The following is a 17058-nucleotide window of genomic DNA, read 5'->3' as shown; positions in this document are numbered from 1 at the left end:
ACTTGAAAAACTCCTTTCAATATCGATAATTGGTGCGTATTTAAAATAACTTGTTAATTTCCGTTAGAAAATCGTAAAACTTTGGCTAAAGGTGTAAATTCTCTTAACAATAGAGGATTTAAAAAATCACCAGAATTATAGGTAGGTACCTACCCTAATAGCACAAGGACGTCCAATGGACGTCCTTCACGGACTTTAGGGACGTCCATTGGACGTCCGTTTTCGTCCGAGGAACGTCCTTTATACGTCCTATTTTGGTCCAAATGTCGCGCTACCGAACGTCAATTGGACGTCCATCTAATGTCCGAGGGGACATATATTGGATCTTAATCGGACGTAAATTGGACCTTAATCGGACGTCCTAGGGGACGTAAATTGGACCCTAATCGGATGTAAATTGGACCTTAATCGGACGTAAATTGAACCTTAATCGGACGTAAATTGGACTTTAATAGGACGTAAATTGGACCTTAATCGGACGTAAATGGGACCTTAATTGGACGTAAATTGGACCTTAATCGGAGTAAATTGGATCTTAATCGGACGTCTTAGGGGACGTGAATTGGACCTTAACAGGACGTCCAATTTTGGTCCAAATTCCACGTTGCCAAACGCTCAATGGAGGTCCACCTAACGTCCGAAGGGACGTTCGGTGGACGTCAATTGGGCCTTCATAGGACGTCCCAGTTTGGTCCAATGTATTGCTGCCGATCATCCATCTAACGTCCTGGGAGGACGTTCGGTGGACGTCTAGAGACGATATTTATACCTGTGGAGAATGTATTGTGGGAAATAAAAAATATATTTTTTAAGGAACTTATATTACATCTTATATTAATTTACAATTATTGGAAATTAGATTATTTACATTAAATTATAATTACATTTCTCCAAGAAATTAACGCACCACCTTAAAAATGGGCCATTTTTGATGTCTCGAATTTCCTAAAGCCATTGTCCCATCTAAGTGATTTTTTTAATAATATTATAGCCTAGGCTATATGGGCTACCTCCATAAGCTTGTCATGCACGGGGAGCTATACTGTAATAATATTATATCACATCGCTGAGGGAACTCTACATTACATATACTTTTCGAATCAAAACTTTTATTCTCTTAATATTATTACTTAAAAAATATATACTACATTCGTCTCGCTAAACTCGAAAAATAACTTATAAACCATAAAAATCTCCAAAAATATAAATGACATAAATGAGAATTGGCACAATTATTATTATGGTTTTAAGTTGATTTTTCGGATTTAACTACAATATTATGCAAAAAATTATGTTATATCGCAGATTTAAAATGGGTTTATCTCGAAAACAGTTATATTAAGTTTAGCGAGATGATTGTAGTACACTTTTTTTAAGTAAAAATATTAAGAGAATAAAAGTAGACTGGTACGCAGTCTGATTTTTGCATAAGAGTTTAATGAAATGGTAACAAATCAATTGGAAGTTCTGTCCGACAAAATACATGGAACGTTTTCGGTAGTCTGATGTTCCAAGTTTTTAACCTGTTCCACAATTAAAACTTCCCCGGTTCCAGTATTCCCGTACATCAAAGTTTGTCCGACTAGACACCGTGAAGCTATTAACAAATTTTCAGCTTGCTGTTAATCAACTTTTTTTATTACGCGGGATCCAGGTCTATAAATGAATACAATAAATAAGTAGGTAGGTACATATTATACACTTATTTATACGAGTACAATTAATAGTAGAGCTGGTTTTTGGGATGTTACAAGCAGCATTTGCATTTCCACAGAGATACTTATGACAGAAATAATAAAATACCGAGACGGACTATTATTATAATAATTTACAATAGGACCCGACGGCCGACGCTATAGGGACAGGTAAAATTTATGACTGAACAATGCACCGAGCATCGATACAAGCAATATGTACCGGTCGAAGGTTATTTTTTATTGTGCCAAATGGACGTATATAGTACCTACCTTTAAAAATCGAATACACAAATTAAAAGATATTTAACAACCATAAAGATTTGTCAAACTCTATCACCGACTTCATGAAAACAAGTATTACTACATTCTTTGATGGTTTTTGCTGTAAATTTTAAAGGATTGACATGAAATTTGGCATACGCATAGCTAACATGCCAAAGAAAAAAAGTGATATTGTGCCAATGTGTGCTATTGCCCTGGGGTGAGTTTCACTCTTTCTCTGGGGTGAAAAACGTTCAAAATAAGTCCGGACTTCGATAAACTGATTAATATTAAGCAACCTTTATTCCATACTTACAAAGTATGTGTACTTACAAATTAGTATGTGAATTTGAAGGGTGAGTTTCACCCCGAGGAGGGGTGATATACAAAATATAGATAGATACACAAAAGATATACAAAAATGTTTCAAAACATCGAAAAAATGTGGTAAAATGCAAATATACATATCATATTATGATAAAATTGCGATTTTGGCGATTTGCCTTTTTGGATAGAATGATGATGATGTTGATTAGGATAAAACTGCGAAGAATTTTTTTATCGAAATATAGTAAAAAATATGAAAAATATACCAAAAAGCTTGAAAAAATATGTAAGTATGTAAGGAAAAACATAAATAATTAAATAAACTTTTGACAACACAATACAAAAGTTTGAAACACTCACTATTTGGATTGGTTGTCCTGGCTTGTGATTTTCTTCTTTGCAGATGACGCTCACGGATCGATGTCAATGTCCAACGGACGTCCGAGCACGGACGTCCAATGGACGTCCAAAGGACGTTCATATTTATTCAACACGTAAGTACGTCCAACGTCGGACGTCCGAAGGACGTTCATTTATAGTCCATCCGCATTAGGACTAAAACTGGACCTATTTTGTGCACACGTACGCTCAACTTCAAAAAGATGCTCTCAATATTCATCTGTAGTAAGGATACATTGATAAAAATTATATTTTTGCTTATTAGAATTAACCACCAAACTTCTATCATCTTGGTAACGGGAATAATAAAACATTATAAAGTCCACTTTACATCAACAATAATTGAACAAGAAATTGACGACAAGTTATTCAAGGTCAAATTTGGCTTATACAAAACACAATTCTACTTCCAATTTTGCCGTGAATAAACAGAAAATAAAGAAATTTGACAAAATAAAACATATCCAATTGTTCTATTTCATCAAATTCCTTCATTTTCTTTTACAAATCATACATTTTGTACTCGTCAAATTTGGCCTTGAATAACTTAGTCAATTTCTTGTTCAATTTATTGTTGATGTAGAGTGGACATAACGAATAATTTACCGATCAGATTTTCACACTTTACATAAAAACAATAACATGTATTAGATATTAAACTACATATACAGTTTTGAATTAAATATGATTTATAATCTTTTCCATTTAAACTATTTTATTAACATAATTAAGTTAATATTTTATTAAATAATTTTGCTGTTTAATCCCCTTATTGGTAGAATATGTCCAATATGGACGATTGGAAAAGGTCCGTATTTCGTCCGAGTACGGACGTCCAAAGGACGTTCATATTTATTCCACCCGAAGGACGTCCAACACCGGACGTCCGAAGGACGTACATATTTAGTCCACCCGAAGGACGTCCAACGCCGGACGTCCAAAGGACGTACATATTTAGTCCACCTGAAGGACGTCCAACGCCGGACGTCCAAAGGACGTACATATTTAGTACACCCGAAGTACGTCCAGCGTCGGACGTCCAAAGGACGTCCGTTTATGGTCCATGGACGTTAGGACCAAAAATTTACCTATTTTGGACGTCCAAAGGACGTCGTGTGCTATTAGGGTATTAAATATAACAAAAGTATATAAAATTCGGATTTCCGGGTAAAACATCCTTCGTCATTTTAACATCCTACAATCATTTCATAACGGCGGCGTATTATCCTATAAGTACTTTGTGTAGAGATCGTTTATTTTCTAAGAAAAAATGAAAGGCGGTTAATGAGCTGTCTCTCTTGGTTCTCGAATTAATACAGACCACAGCCTGTGCGTGGAAATATTTTGTCGAATTAAAAAATTTAAATTTTGTTTTGGACTAATGAAATAAAACATTTTAGTAGTTCCAAAATGACACAAAATCTAGGCATCGGATAAAAAAGTTTATTTGAAGAAAGTGTATTTTTTTGTTCTTCTTAATGGCGGTACAGGCTCGTTTTTTTAATATTGTATTTAATTACAGAATAATTTTCAAATATTACCTAATATATTTTTCAAATTGGGCTCTGTACCGCCATTCTTTATTATATTACGGATACGTGTGCCAAATATCTTGAAAAAATATTCAAAATTACAGCCGCAATCTTGGAACGCGTTTTGGCTACCTGTTGATCGCTACTGTATCACCTTAAACAATTTTTTAAACAAATTCACAAAAATAATTTTTTCATTACGAACGATTTTTTAGATAACTTGGGTTATTCTGAGCAAAAAAGGTATCTTGAGATTTTTCTCTAAAATTGATTTTTGTCGAGTTATATGGCCATTTTCGCATTTTTCAGGTTTTAAATCGCGTATAACTCGACAACAATCAATTTTAGAGAAAATTGACAAGAGACCTTTTTTGTTCAGAATGTCCAAAATTATCTAAAAAAAAATTGTTAAAAGTGAAAAAATTATTTTTGTGGATTTGTTTAAAAAATTGTTTAAACAATTTTTCGACCACGGCACCTTGTGAATATGTTATAAGGACCTCTTTTTGAGTAAGTTTGTGCAAAAAAATCGAATCGGAATAATTTCACTAACAGGGGCGACGATAAATCCGGGACTATAGCGCTAATTATTAATAATTAAAAATAACAGCTTTGTAATAAAATAATGACAAAAATCTCTTAAGGACCTTGAAGCAAGGGTTTGAAACTTGATCTGCTCACTTTTTAATTTCATAATAATAACTTTTAATCGAGTTATTAAGACTTAAAAATGGCCATTTTCGCATTTTTCAAATTTTTAATCGCATATAACTCGACAACAATCAATTTTAAACAAAAATGGCAAGACACCTTTTTTGCCCAGAATGACACAAGTTATCTAAAAAAAATTGTTCGAAATAAAAAAATTGTTTTTGTGAATTTGTTTCAAAAAAATGTTTTAAACAATTTTTCGACCAATGCACCGCCCGGCACCCTTTGGATATGTTATAAGGACCTCTTTTTGAGTAAGTTTGTGCAAAAAAATCGAATCGGAATAATTTCGCTAGCGGGGGCGACGATACTGCCCGGTCTACTTTTGATGCTGATGGTGATAGAATAGATACTTTTTATATAACAAAAATAAAACTTTTTTTAAACTCTTTAAAAAATTTGTGGCGGGTTTTCCCCGAAAAGTGCGTTATTTTTTGGACATTTTACGTTGAACTAGTCGATTTGGAATTTGACGAATAAGAACCAACTTTTGATTAGCTCCAACTCTCTTTTTATTGTGTGTCCAGACTTCATACATACATCATTTTTTTTACTGTTTTATAAGCTTTATATTTGCTAGGAATAGTTTTTCGATCAAATACTTACTTTTTGATTTATTTGCGAAAAACCATCTAAAAACAAAAGTTACAAGGAATTTAATTAGTTTATCCACTTACGGACTTATTTGGACCTATATTTTTTCACACTCGAGAAGGGGGTGGTACTACTCATCCCCAGAAAAAAAGCACACACTGGCACTCTGATGTTCATTTCGCGAAATATCGCAGGGTTCGTATTTAAAATTTTTAATTTACTCCTCACCCCTTTCCGTGGGGGTTCGTTTTTGGTATCATTCGATAGACTTTTGAAAAATATTGAACACGCATTTTTTAGTTTTTCGATCTGACGTTCATTTCGCGAAATATTCGCTTTTTTGTGAAACTTTGTGACTCGCCCATCATTTCTTCAGATTTGGGAACACTTAATAATCGGAGGGGGCCAAGTCAGGAGAGTAAGCCGCATGAGAAAGTAATTAGAACCCCAACTCGAATTTTTGCTACTGTCACAACGCTCTTGTGAGTCGATGTATTGTCTTAGGTCTTGAGAACACTTTTTTCTTCTGCTTATGGAGTCGTTTTTCATTCATCACATACCGGAACTCACCACATAAATTTTGAAGACCCTGACATCAAAACTGTATTAAATTATATGTGATCTAAGTAAGTTAATGAAAAGTCAGAATAGATAGAGTAGAACACTTATAAAAAAAATTGTAACAAGCAATTGGACATCGTAAGTTCTAATTTTTCACAAAAAGTGACCGGAAGTTGAACCGGAAGTCGATATTTGAACCCTTCGTGTAACTTTTTGTCAGCTGATATGACGGATGAATTTTGTTCACCTACAGATATGGACGAACAGACAGGCATGAAACCGGAAGTATGTATTTGTTCTGGTCTTTCTTAGTCGTGTTGACCAATAGTTTGTACTATTTCGACGAATTTAAAACAGTACTTTCGGTTGCAACTCTGGAACAGGCAGTCCGAGGTCAAACTTCTCACATGTAATATCATATTTTGGTTATAGGCTTTCATTTGACACCTTATTTGTCATTCTTTCTGTCCTACTAATAGACGAGTTGTGTTTATTGACGGACAGACATGGATAATTCTAGGTTTTCACATTTAATGATAAAAACAATAATTATACAATTCAGTTAACCTGACTATATCATTGTGATAATGACTTCTTATCTAAAAGTGACAACGGCAATAATTGCCGTTGTAATAATTATTATTCCATTCACTCACGATAAAATATCGCAAAACCTTCAGATTTTAAAGAACCGCTTGGATTGACATAAAATTTGGCACACACGTAGCTAAAATGCCAAAGAAAAAAGTGAGATTATGCCGATATGTTCTCTTGTCCTGGATGTGACTTTCACCCCTTCTTGGAGGTGAAAAAACATACGTGCAAAATAAGTCCGGAAGTGGATAAACTGACTAATTCTAATTCTAAGCAAATTTTGTTCTATAAAAGTTTTAGGTCAATACTTTTCGAGGTATGTGCGAGTGAATATGTTTATTTTTCATAGAAAAACACGTTTTGGACGGATTTTCGCAAATAACTCAAAAAGTAAGTATGTACATATTTTATCGAAGAAAATATTCCTAGTAATAATATAGCTTATGAAAAAGAGGTGTCAGTATAAGGTCTGTAGACCCAGTAGAAGCAGGGTTGCAGCTAATGAAAAATAGGTTCTTATTCGTCAAATACCAAATCGAATATTTCAACGTAAAATAACCAAAAAAATAAAGCACTTTTCGGGAAACACTCATCATAACTCTTTTAAAGTGTTTAAAAAAATTTTTTTTGGTGTTTTTAAAACAGTTTCTAGCGTGAAAAGTAAGCAAGTTACGCTGAAAATAAAATCGTTCCCTTTTTTTTTGGCAAAAGAAAGTCATGAAAATTAATTGTTACCGCTTCACACGTTACTTTAGATAAATGTATTGTTTATACAGGGTGTCTCCGAAAATAGTGCGTTCCTTTAAGGTGTGGATATAATCCACAATTTAGAACAAAAAGGTGTTGTAACATTTTTTCCTAAAGTTAACCGTTTCAACAAAAATTACGTTGTTCTCCATAAGAGTAAATTTTTATTTTCATAAATTTATATGACCTGGCAACATGGCGTAGAAGAACCTGTGACTGTGAAATTTAATCTAATGGGACCCCTTGTTTATTTACTAATTGAGTATCAATTTGCATATCAAAATGTATTTTCGTTTTTTGGTCAAACGGCTGAATTTAGAATAAAATGTTATAAGACTTTTTTGCTCTACATTGTGCTTTCTATCTATACCTTTAAGGAACGCACTATTTTCGGGGAAACCCTGTATATGATCTGTAAGTTGCATTGGTTCAAAATGCTTATTTTTGAAAGGGGTTTTGTTGAAAGGCCTCGAACGAATCACTAGTCACGAGTATGTATATGCAAATTTTGAACAGCCATATCTTAACCAATTTTTGTCTTCCAGAAAATCAAAAAATTCCAAATATTTAAAAAAGCAACACCTACATTTTTTACTCTTCAAGATATTTGGTATCACTAATAATTTTTAAGTTATTTTGACAAAAGTCTTTTTTTCAAAATTAAAGATTTAAAAAAATTTACTTTAAAACCAAATTTTTCCACAAATAAGCACTTTGAACTGATGAAACTTACAAACACAAACAATACATAAAGTTACTTGTGAAGTGGTAACGATTAATTCCATTTGGGCTGTTAATTAGAGGGAGTTTTTAGAATATTTTTAACCAAAAAAAAAGGAACAACTGTATTTTGAGCGTAACCTGCTTACTCTTGCTGCTGGAAACTTTAAAAAAAATAAAAATAAACGTTTTCTTAAACACTTTAAGAAAGTTGTAATAAGTTTTCCCAGAAAAGTGTTTCATTTTTTTTTATTTCACGTTAAAATATTCGATTTGGAATTTGAGATATAAGAGCTTATTTTTCACTATAGTCTGTTTTAAACAAGAGGAGTCATTCAAATTTCCCGCGCCGTACACCTTGTTTGTAATTGGTACAACCTCAGGCAATTTTACTTATATCAAATTTTGACACTATTGGCATTTCATAGGTCAGTTTATTTATTTTATCAGCAATTTTTGTATTTTCTGCGTTCTTCCTTTTATTTTTAGATTTTTAGACAAGATTACCGTCAAAGGCCGATATGATCAACCAAAAAAGAAGATTTATCTGATGATATTTCTAGTGACTTTCTTGGGTGTGAATCTGCCATTTAGTTTACCTACTCCTCTTGGTTTTAAAACAAAGCTTAGCAATAACTCTGCTTCTACTGGGTCTCCAGACCTGACACATATACCATTTTTTCACTTTTTTATAAGCTATATTTACTATTTGCTAATTTTTTTTCAATAAAGTACCTACTTTTTGAGTTATTTGCGAAAAACCGTATAAAAACGTTTTTTTTTTTTGTTGAAAAATGAACATATTCACTCGCAAATATCTCTAAAAGTATTGACTTAGTGAAAAACGCTATAAAATAGAAGTTGCTTAGAATTAGTCAGTTTATCCAATTCCTGACTTATTTGAACGTATTTGTTTTCATACCCTATAACCGACGAAACTCACCTCCAGATCAAAAGCACATATCGGCACAATATCACTTTTTTTCTTTAACATATTAGCTATAGGTACGTGTCCCAAATTTTATGTCAAACCAAGCGTAAGTAAATTAAACGAAAATATAAAATGAATTTTTCAAACAAATATTTTAAGTCGGTATGAGAAATTTTAATTTAACAGATGAAATCAAATAAACACAATTCAACTCGTAAAATATTTAGACCCTTGCTTGGTAATCCAGCTGAACAGGTAAAGAACCTACCTTTTATGTAGTTTATAATCTGAGAGGATGGAATATTTTACCAAAATATTCCATCCTCTAAGTTTACAATAGACCTTTTCTACCTGTCCTCAAAAGATCGGTATTTTTAACTCGTGGCAACGTCGAAAAGCGGCAAAATGATGGGAAATACACATTTTTATGTGGTGGAAGTCAAAATGGTTATGAAGTGTAAAAATTTTTGTATATAATTTAAATTTTTAAAATTAAAATTTTAGAAAACACAGAACGATACAGGGCGTTAAAAAATGCGCTCAACAAACATACACGAATTAAAATTCGAAAATGATAGTATTTCTTGGTGATGCCAAATGACTGCAACATGAAAAGATGACATAATGATAGCGGGATGTATATATATATATATATATATATATATATATATATATATATATATATATATATATATATATATATATCAATACCATATATAAAATGACTATCCGAGAAACTTAAAACAGTAGGAAATAATTTCAACATTTCAACAACATTAACAACAACAAACAGATTGAGATCTATTCTATCTAAAACTAAACCTAACAGTGAACAAGAAAGAACAAAGAATTGTATTTATAAAATAATACTTTGTGAATGCGAATAATTTTATTTAGGTGAAACATTAAGACCATTAAACATTAGAATAAGTGAACATCAGTGTTATATTAAAAATAGAGAATATGATAGATCGCAAATATGTCAACACGTATGAGATAATGAACATAGAGTTCAGTGGCGAGATTCAAGTATAGTCCTGAAAGAAACAGATAATAAAAAGAGAAAAATCAAAGAAGCGGCTCTAATTATGCTAAATGAAACCAATTGTGTCGCAGATTCCTCGGTAGAATGCAGTAGGATGTGGTTACCCATACTAAAAGAGGAAGTCATAGAAAGAAAATACCACGATTAGTAAATCAATAACATATCGAATTAGTACATATTTTATATGTAAGTGATATTTATATATCTATGTATTATTAATATTACTTATAATTTAAAATAACATATATACAGGGTGAGTCACCTCTAACGGGACGGAAGATTACAGGGAAATGGTAAAAGATTTGAAAAAAAATTAAATTAGTAGTGTGTAAGTTGATAAAATCTACATTTTAAAATTATTTTGAAATGTACAGGGTGTCCCAATAAATGACGGCGTATCAAAGTTATATTTTTTCTTATGGAACACCCTATATTTTATTGCATTTTTTAATTGTCCTCAAAAAATAAGGTATAGTTTCATAAGGCTTCCCTATACCTATGTACAGTGTTCTGAGTTATGGTGACTTTTCTTAAAATGTCAAGTTTTAAAAGAAGGCTTATTCTCAAGTTATTTAAGAAAATATGAAAAAAATACTTTTACATCTAAATAGTTGGATATTGGTTGAATGTATTCCGTAATTAATTATTACACAATTATTTACAGGGTGTTCAAAATTTACAGTTTCATTATTGGATTATTCAATGTATCATATGATGCTTATTTTAAATGGAACACTATGTATATTAATACACCATCATACTAAACGGAGTCACTTCTTTCGAATGGTATATGGATGTCCTATACCTGGGTCTAATAGTTTTTGCGTAATTTACAATTATTTAAATTCTTAATCTGTAAATCGAGTTTAAAACAAAAGATGTATCTCATTGTAATTATCAAAAATATAAACATCCGTGTATGAAATTCAAATTTTATTGTTCCTAAAAATGAATAATCTACGAAAAAGTAGACATGGTACTTACTTTGCATTGGGGAGTGTTTGCAAAATTGTATCTTACCTTCTTAAGTTTACGCTCAAAAGTATCCTGATAGAAGACACCCAAAAAAGGACGTTTTTGAGAGATTTCAATGGATTCCGTGCTACTGGTAATGTTGCATACGGAAAATTAAATAAAAATAAACCAGTTATTTGTGATGACGTCAAGGAGCTTGATGTCCTGCTTTCTGTTACGGAAAACCGAAATACTAATAAAGAAAAAATTTCGGATGAATTGTAAATCAGTCAAACGACTGTTAGAATACTTAAGAGAAACCATTATTATCCGTATAAAACTCAACTACACCAGTATTAGACCAAACAGGAATATGATAAATATTTAACTTATCGTTTATGGACTTTAGACTTTATAGAAGATCCTGATTTTTTTAATGTATTGTATACAGACCAATATACCTACTTTTCATAATAATGGTCTAGTAAATAGACATAATTTTCATTTCATTATGATACAGTAAACAAACATTTATTTCGTACTGTTCAAAAATTGAGAGTGACTATAAATATTATTTTTAAAATCAATTTACCGTTTAAGAAAATTGTAAATTACGCAAAAGCTATGACTCCTAGTTATAAAACATCCCTATACCATTCGAAAGAGGAAGCTGTGCTTAGTACAATAATTTATTAATATACATGGTGTTTTATTTTAAATAAGCATCATGACACTTAAATAATCCAATAATGAAACTGTAAATTTTGAACACCCTGTAAATAAATGTGTAAAAATCAATCACGGAATACATTAATTATAAAATAAAAACCAGACCATACTGTCATAAGGTGGCAATGTCATACAATGCAATTAATTAACTACATCTTTTGTTTTAAAATCGATTTACAGATTAAGAATTTAAATAATTGTAAATTACGCAAAAACTATGAGACCTAGGTATAGGACATCCATACACCATTCGAAAGAGGTAAAATTGTTTAGTATATTTATTTATTAATATACATGGTGTTCTATTTAAAATAAGAATCATATGACACATTGAATAATCTAATAATGAAACTGTAAATTTTGAACACCCTGTAAATAAATGTGTAATAATTAATCATGAAATACATTCAACCAATATCCAAATACTTAAATATAAAAGTAATTGTTTTATAATTTCTTAAATAACTTGAGAATAAGCCTTCTTTTAAAACTTTACATTTTAAGAAAAGTCAACATAACTCAGAACACTCCGTACATAGGTATAGGGAAGCCTTATGAAACTATACCTTATTTTTTGAGGACAATTAAAAATGCAATAAAATATAGGGTGTTCCATAAGAAAAAATATAACTTTCATACGCCGCCATTTATTGGGACACCCTGTATATTTCAAAATAATTTTAAAATGTAGATTTTATCAAATTACAAACTACTAATTTAAAAAATTTCAAATCTTTTACCATTTCGCTGTAATCTTCCGTCCCGTTAGTGGTGACTCACCCTGTACATATACAGGGTGCGCCAAACCTCTGGTCTTCTTTGATTACGACTAAACTATGAGATATACAAAAAAATGTTTATAACAAAACTAATGTGTATCAAAGAGGTCTATAATTAAAAATTATTTTCAATTATACAGGGTGAGTCAGAACGACGGTATGAACCAAAGTTGTATTTTTTTAAATGGAACACCCTGTATATTAAATCATTTTTGAATATATTATTTAAAAATATGAAAAATTTGTATAAGGTCTTATAGGCCTAAAGTTAATAATTTTCGAAATATTTACATTTTTATTGAGAAAAATGGTAATATTTATAGGGTTGTGGATTATGTTTCCAAGGAAATAAAAATTTACGTGATAGGTCAAAGTTTTTAAAATATAATGTTATTTTTAAATAATTTAATATTTTTTACTTTTAGCCATAAAATATACAGTGTGATCACTATTTGCAAATACAAAATTTTCTCATTTTTTTTAAATGGGACACCCTGTATATTAGTTTTGCGTTTTGTAGTAAATATTACAACCTTTCTTTTGGTATAAGGTTGTATGTACCTAGCATGTTTCGTTTTGTAGATATTTTAAAAAAACTATAGATTTTACGTGTTTGCGGATTTTTTATTTAAAATTTTTTTTACAAAAAAAATAATTATAATCTGGTTTTAGAGACATACACTAAAATATAAAATATGAAAATAAAAACGTAATTAAAGATTAAAATAAGTCGTATGCTAGTACAACTAAATTGAATTTAATAACTTTAAATTATTTTACAAAAAATATTTTACCATATTAATGACTGCATAAATTAGTTACTAAATTAAATAAACAACCAAATTTTAAATCAACCGTAGTAATTTTTCTACTACAGCAACTTTCCTGTACCAAATTAATTGTTAGTTAAATTGTATTTAGTTAAACTTTTAATTTACCTTTTAAATTTACTTACATACATCTTGAGAATATAAAAATTATTATAAAGTATGCTTTGAAACAAATGAATGTTAAATGTATCATCCAAATTATTTATTAATATAAATAGTATTTACTGGTGTCACAAAAACTGGTAATACTTTTGTAGTTGAAATTTTTGTAACAATTTTTTATATTTTAAATTTTAATTTTTTAACCGAAAAATTTTTGGATATGACTCTTGTTTTGGGCGAAACCATTAGAAATTATTACCAGCTTTTGTGACACGAGTAGGTACATAGATACTATTTACTTCTTAATATACTTCCATAACGTTCATTTGTTTCAAAGCATACTTTATACGTTCTCAAGATGTAGGTAAATTAAAAAGTTATTAACTGATCTTACTCGTAAATACAATATAACTAACAATTAATTTGGTACAGGAAAGTTGCTGCGGTAGAAGAATTACTACGATTGATTTAAAATTTGGTTGTTTATTTAATTTAGTAACTAATTTATGTATTCATTAATAAGGTAAAATATTTTTTGTAAAATAATTTAAAGTTATTAAATTCAATTGAATTGTACTAGCATACGATTTATTTTAATCTTTAATTACGTTTTTATTTTCATATTTTATATTTTAGTGTATGTTTCTAAAACCAGATTATAATTATTTTTTTTGCAAAAAAATTTTTAAATAAAAAAATTTTTAAAAAACGTAAAATCTATAGTTTTTTTAAAATATCTACAAAACGAAACATGCTAGGTACATACAACCTTATACCAAAAGAAAGGTTGTAATATTTACTACCAAACGCAAAACTAATATACAGGGTGTCCCATTAAAAAAAATGAGAAAATTTTGTATTTGCAAATAGTGATCACACTGTATATTTTATGGCTAAAAGTAAAAAATATTAAATTATTTAAAAATAACACTGTATTTTAAAAACTTTGACCTATCACCTAAATTTTTATTTCCTTGGAAACATAATCCACAACCCTATAAATATGTATTACAATTTTTCTCAATAAAGATGTAAATATTTTGAAAATTATTAACTTTAGGCCTATAAGACCTTATACAAATTTTTCATATTTTTAAATAATATATTCAAAAATGATTTAATATACAGGGTGTTCCATTTAAAAAAATACAACTTTGGTTCATACCGTCGTTCACCGTCTGACGTCGTTCAATTGAAAATAATTTTAGATTATAGACCTCTTTGATACACATTAGTTTTGTTATAAACATGTTTTTGTATATCTCATAGTTTAGCCGTAATCAAAGAAGACCAGAGGTTTGGCGCACCCTGTATATACATATTAAGGTCAGAATTTGGTATTAGCTTTGAGAGTAAACTAAAGTAAGACCTAATACTTACGATGCCGAGATAGTATCACGATGTTTTTTTCCTGGTTTTTCCTCGTGATTTACTATGGAATCTCTAACGCGAGAATTTTACTGTCACCGTTGCATGTGGTTGTCTTTTTAAAGACAGACCACATGCTATGATTTTTTTTGTGACGGATATTCTTGAGTTGGGGTTGACTTCATGTAATCGAATGAACTATCTTTCAGTAAAGTCGTCCCAGTTACGCAACGCAAATATTGGCAATATCATTTTAAAGTCTTCTACTTTAAAATGTATAATATATGTCTGAATTGCCGATATAAATGAGTCAGATTAAATAAATTATTAGAAGAATGTTTTACTAAGCAACAACATTTTTGTTTAATTCATTAATATTTTTTGTATTTTGACAACGGCATCCGATTTGGACGTCGAAAAGTTAATAAAATTATTTTTTAAGTAAAATTGTGGCTTATTTTCAATTAGCATGTTTCCTTCACTCTATCTACCGGTGTATCGTTTATTGCAATTTAGGCGTTTATGTTAGTGTTCTTATTAATGATTATTATTTTTGTCTTCTTACAATATTTGATCCAACATTCTTTGAAGACTGCACTATCTGCTAGCAATACGGTATCGTCTGCGTATCAAATATTGTTTATAAGTTGGCCATTTAAAGTAATACGCGTTCTAAAATGATGTTTCATTTATTCTCATATTATTACAATAGTGTTAGTACGAAATGCTGAAAAGAAATTAGAACATAAACTAGAACAGTGGGGACAAGATATTGTGAAAAAAGATTCGAAGTTAGTTGGACCAATAGCCAGAATTTACCTTTAAATCATATAGAAATATTAGTTGAAAGAACGATAAATTTTGTACACGCTTGATAGAATAAAGGAAGTAAAAAAAATGTGTATTAAAGTGTGTAAAAGTATTTTATTTTCTTAGCTAAGCTCTTTCGACAAAATTGTAATCATACTTATAGAGTTGAATGCGCGACCATCATGTTGAACATTAGAATTCTAATTATTGTATTACAATATGTAAAATGCTTAAGTTATTGTCTCTTGTGCAACTCCGCAACAAAAAAAAAACATCAAAAAAACATGTAAAACAGCCACTCAAACGTTACAAACAAATTAAAACTTTGTTCATGGCGTGGATTTTTCCACCCAACCACCACGGCTGAAAAGGAATAGTTGACTGATCGGTCAGCTTTATATACCTACATTGATCATTAGTTCCGATGATGACAATTTTGTCGAAAGCGCTTGGCTAAGGAAAAAAAAAACTTTTACACACTTTAATAAATTTTTTAACTTCCTTTATATAGAAATAAGATGAGAATAAAACGGCACCAACACCAAATGTTGGGCAGCTAAATAGAAAAAAATTAGAATAATAATAAATTAATGTAGCGGAAATAATGCTTAGAAAAATGCGGGAAGTAGTCTTCAAAAAAGAATAAATTATAAATGAATCTACTAGGGAAAGTCTAGATGTAGTACCTACGAATTAATACCAAAATACAAAAGTTTAGTTTAAAATGGTTAGATCATATTTCACGTCAAAATGGTTTACCTGAACAGTCGGGTTATCCCAAACCTAGCAGTCCACTCTGCTTTAGGCTGACCTTGAAAACAGGATGTTGTTGTAGCCACCCAATCTGGAGAGACTAGAGTACCATCGCAAATATGAACGTCTTCTTTAAAAAGGGTCGTATGCCAAGGCCAATCTCCGTGCTGCGCCATCTTTGATAAAGTCTTTAGACCATTCTGCCCATGAGTTGCGGATATTCCACATTCTAAAAACATAAAATTTATATTAGCTCACGAAATTAATAGTTATATGTAGGTGCATTCTAAAAACATAAAATTTATATTAGCTCACGAAATTAATAGTTATATGTAGGTGCTGTAGTATAACCGTTGTATAAAGGTACAAAATCAGAAAATAATCTTCGGCAACACATATTTGGAAAGCAATGGATTGCAATGTAAATATTTGGAAAGAGTTATAACAATATATAACAAGTAGAATAAATTGAGTATTGAATGGGACACGTGAATTTAAAATCTATGACATTTAATAAATTCATTTAACAAAATAACGAATTTTAAGATGTTTTAGTCGAACAAAATCCCGACAGAAAACTTACTTAGTCACAATATACGGAAAACCAATGCACA

General features: G+C 30.4%; 1 protein-coding gene across 3 annotated transcripts in view; it reads right to left on the bottom strand.

The window, feature by feature from the left end:
* Positions 1-17058, bottom strand: part of LOC126888063 (atrial natriuretic peptide-converting enzyme) — a 331414-nt gene that overhangs the window by 25057 nt on the left and 289299 nt on the right. For all 3 annotated transcript variants that reach the window (XM_050656080.1, XM_050656081.1, XM_050656082.1), the window contains one exon: positions 16451-16673. In XM_050656080.1, coding sequence (XP_050512037.1) covers positions 16451-16673 — 223 coding nt within the window. The remainder of the gene's footprint in view (positions 1-16450; positions 16674-17058) is intronic.

The sequence above is a fragment of the Diabrotica virgifera genome, chromosome 7, assembly GCF_917563875.1.
Source record: "Diabrotica virgifera virgifera chromosome 7, PGI_DIABVI_V3a".
Classification (NCBI taxonomy): Eukaryota; Metazoa; Arthropoda; class Insecta; order Coleoptera; family Chrysomelidae; genus Diabrotica; species Diabrotica virgifera.
The sequence above is the reverse complement of the archived record's forward strand: the minus strand, read 5'-3'. Positions and strand labels throughout refer to the sequence as shown.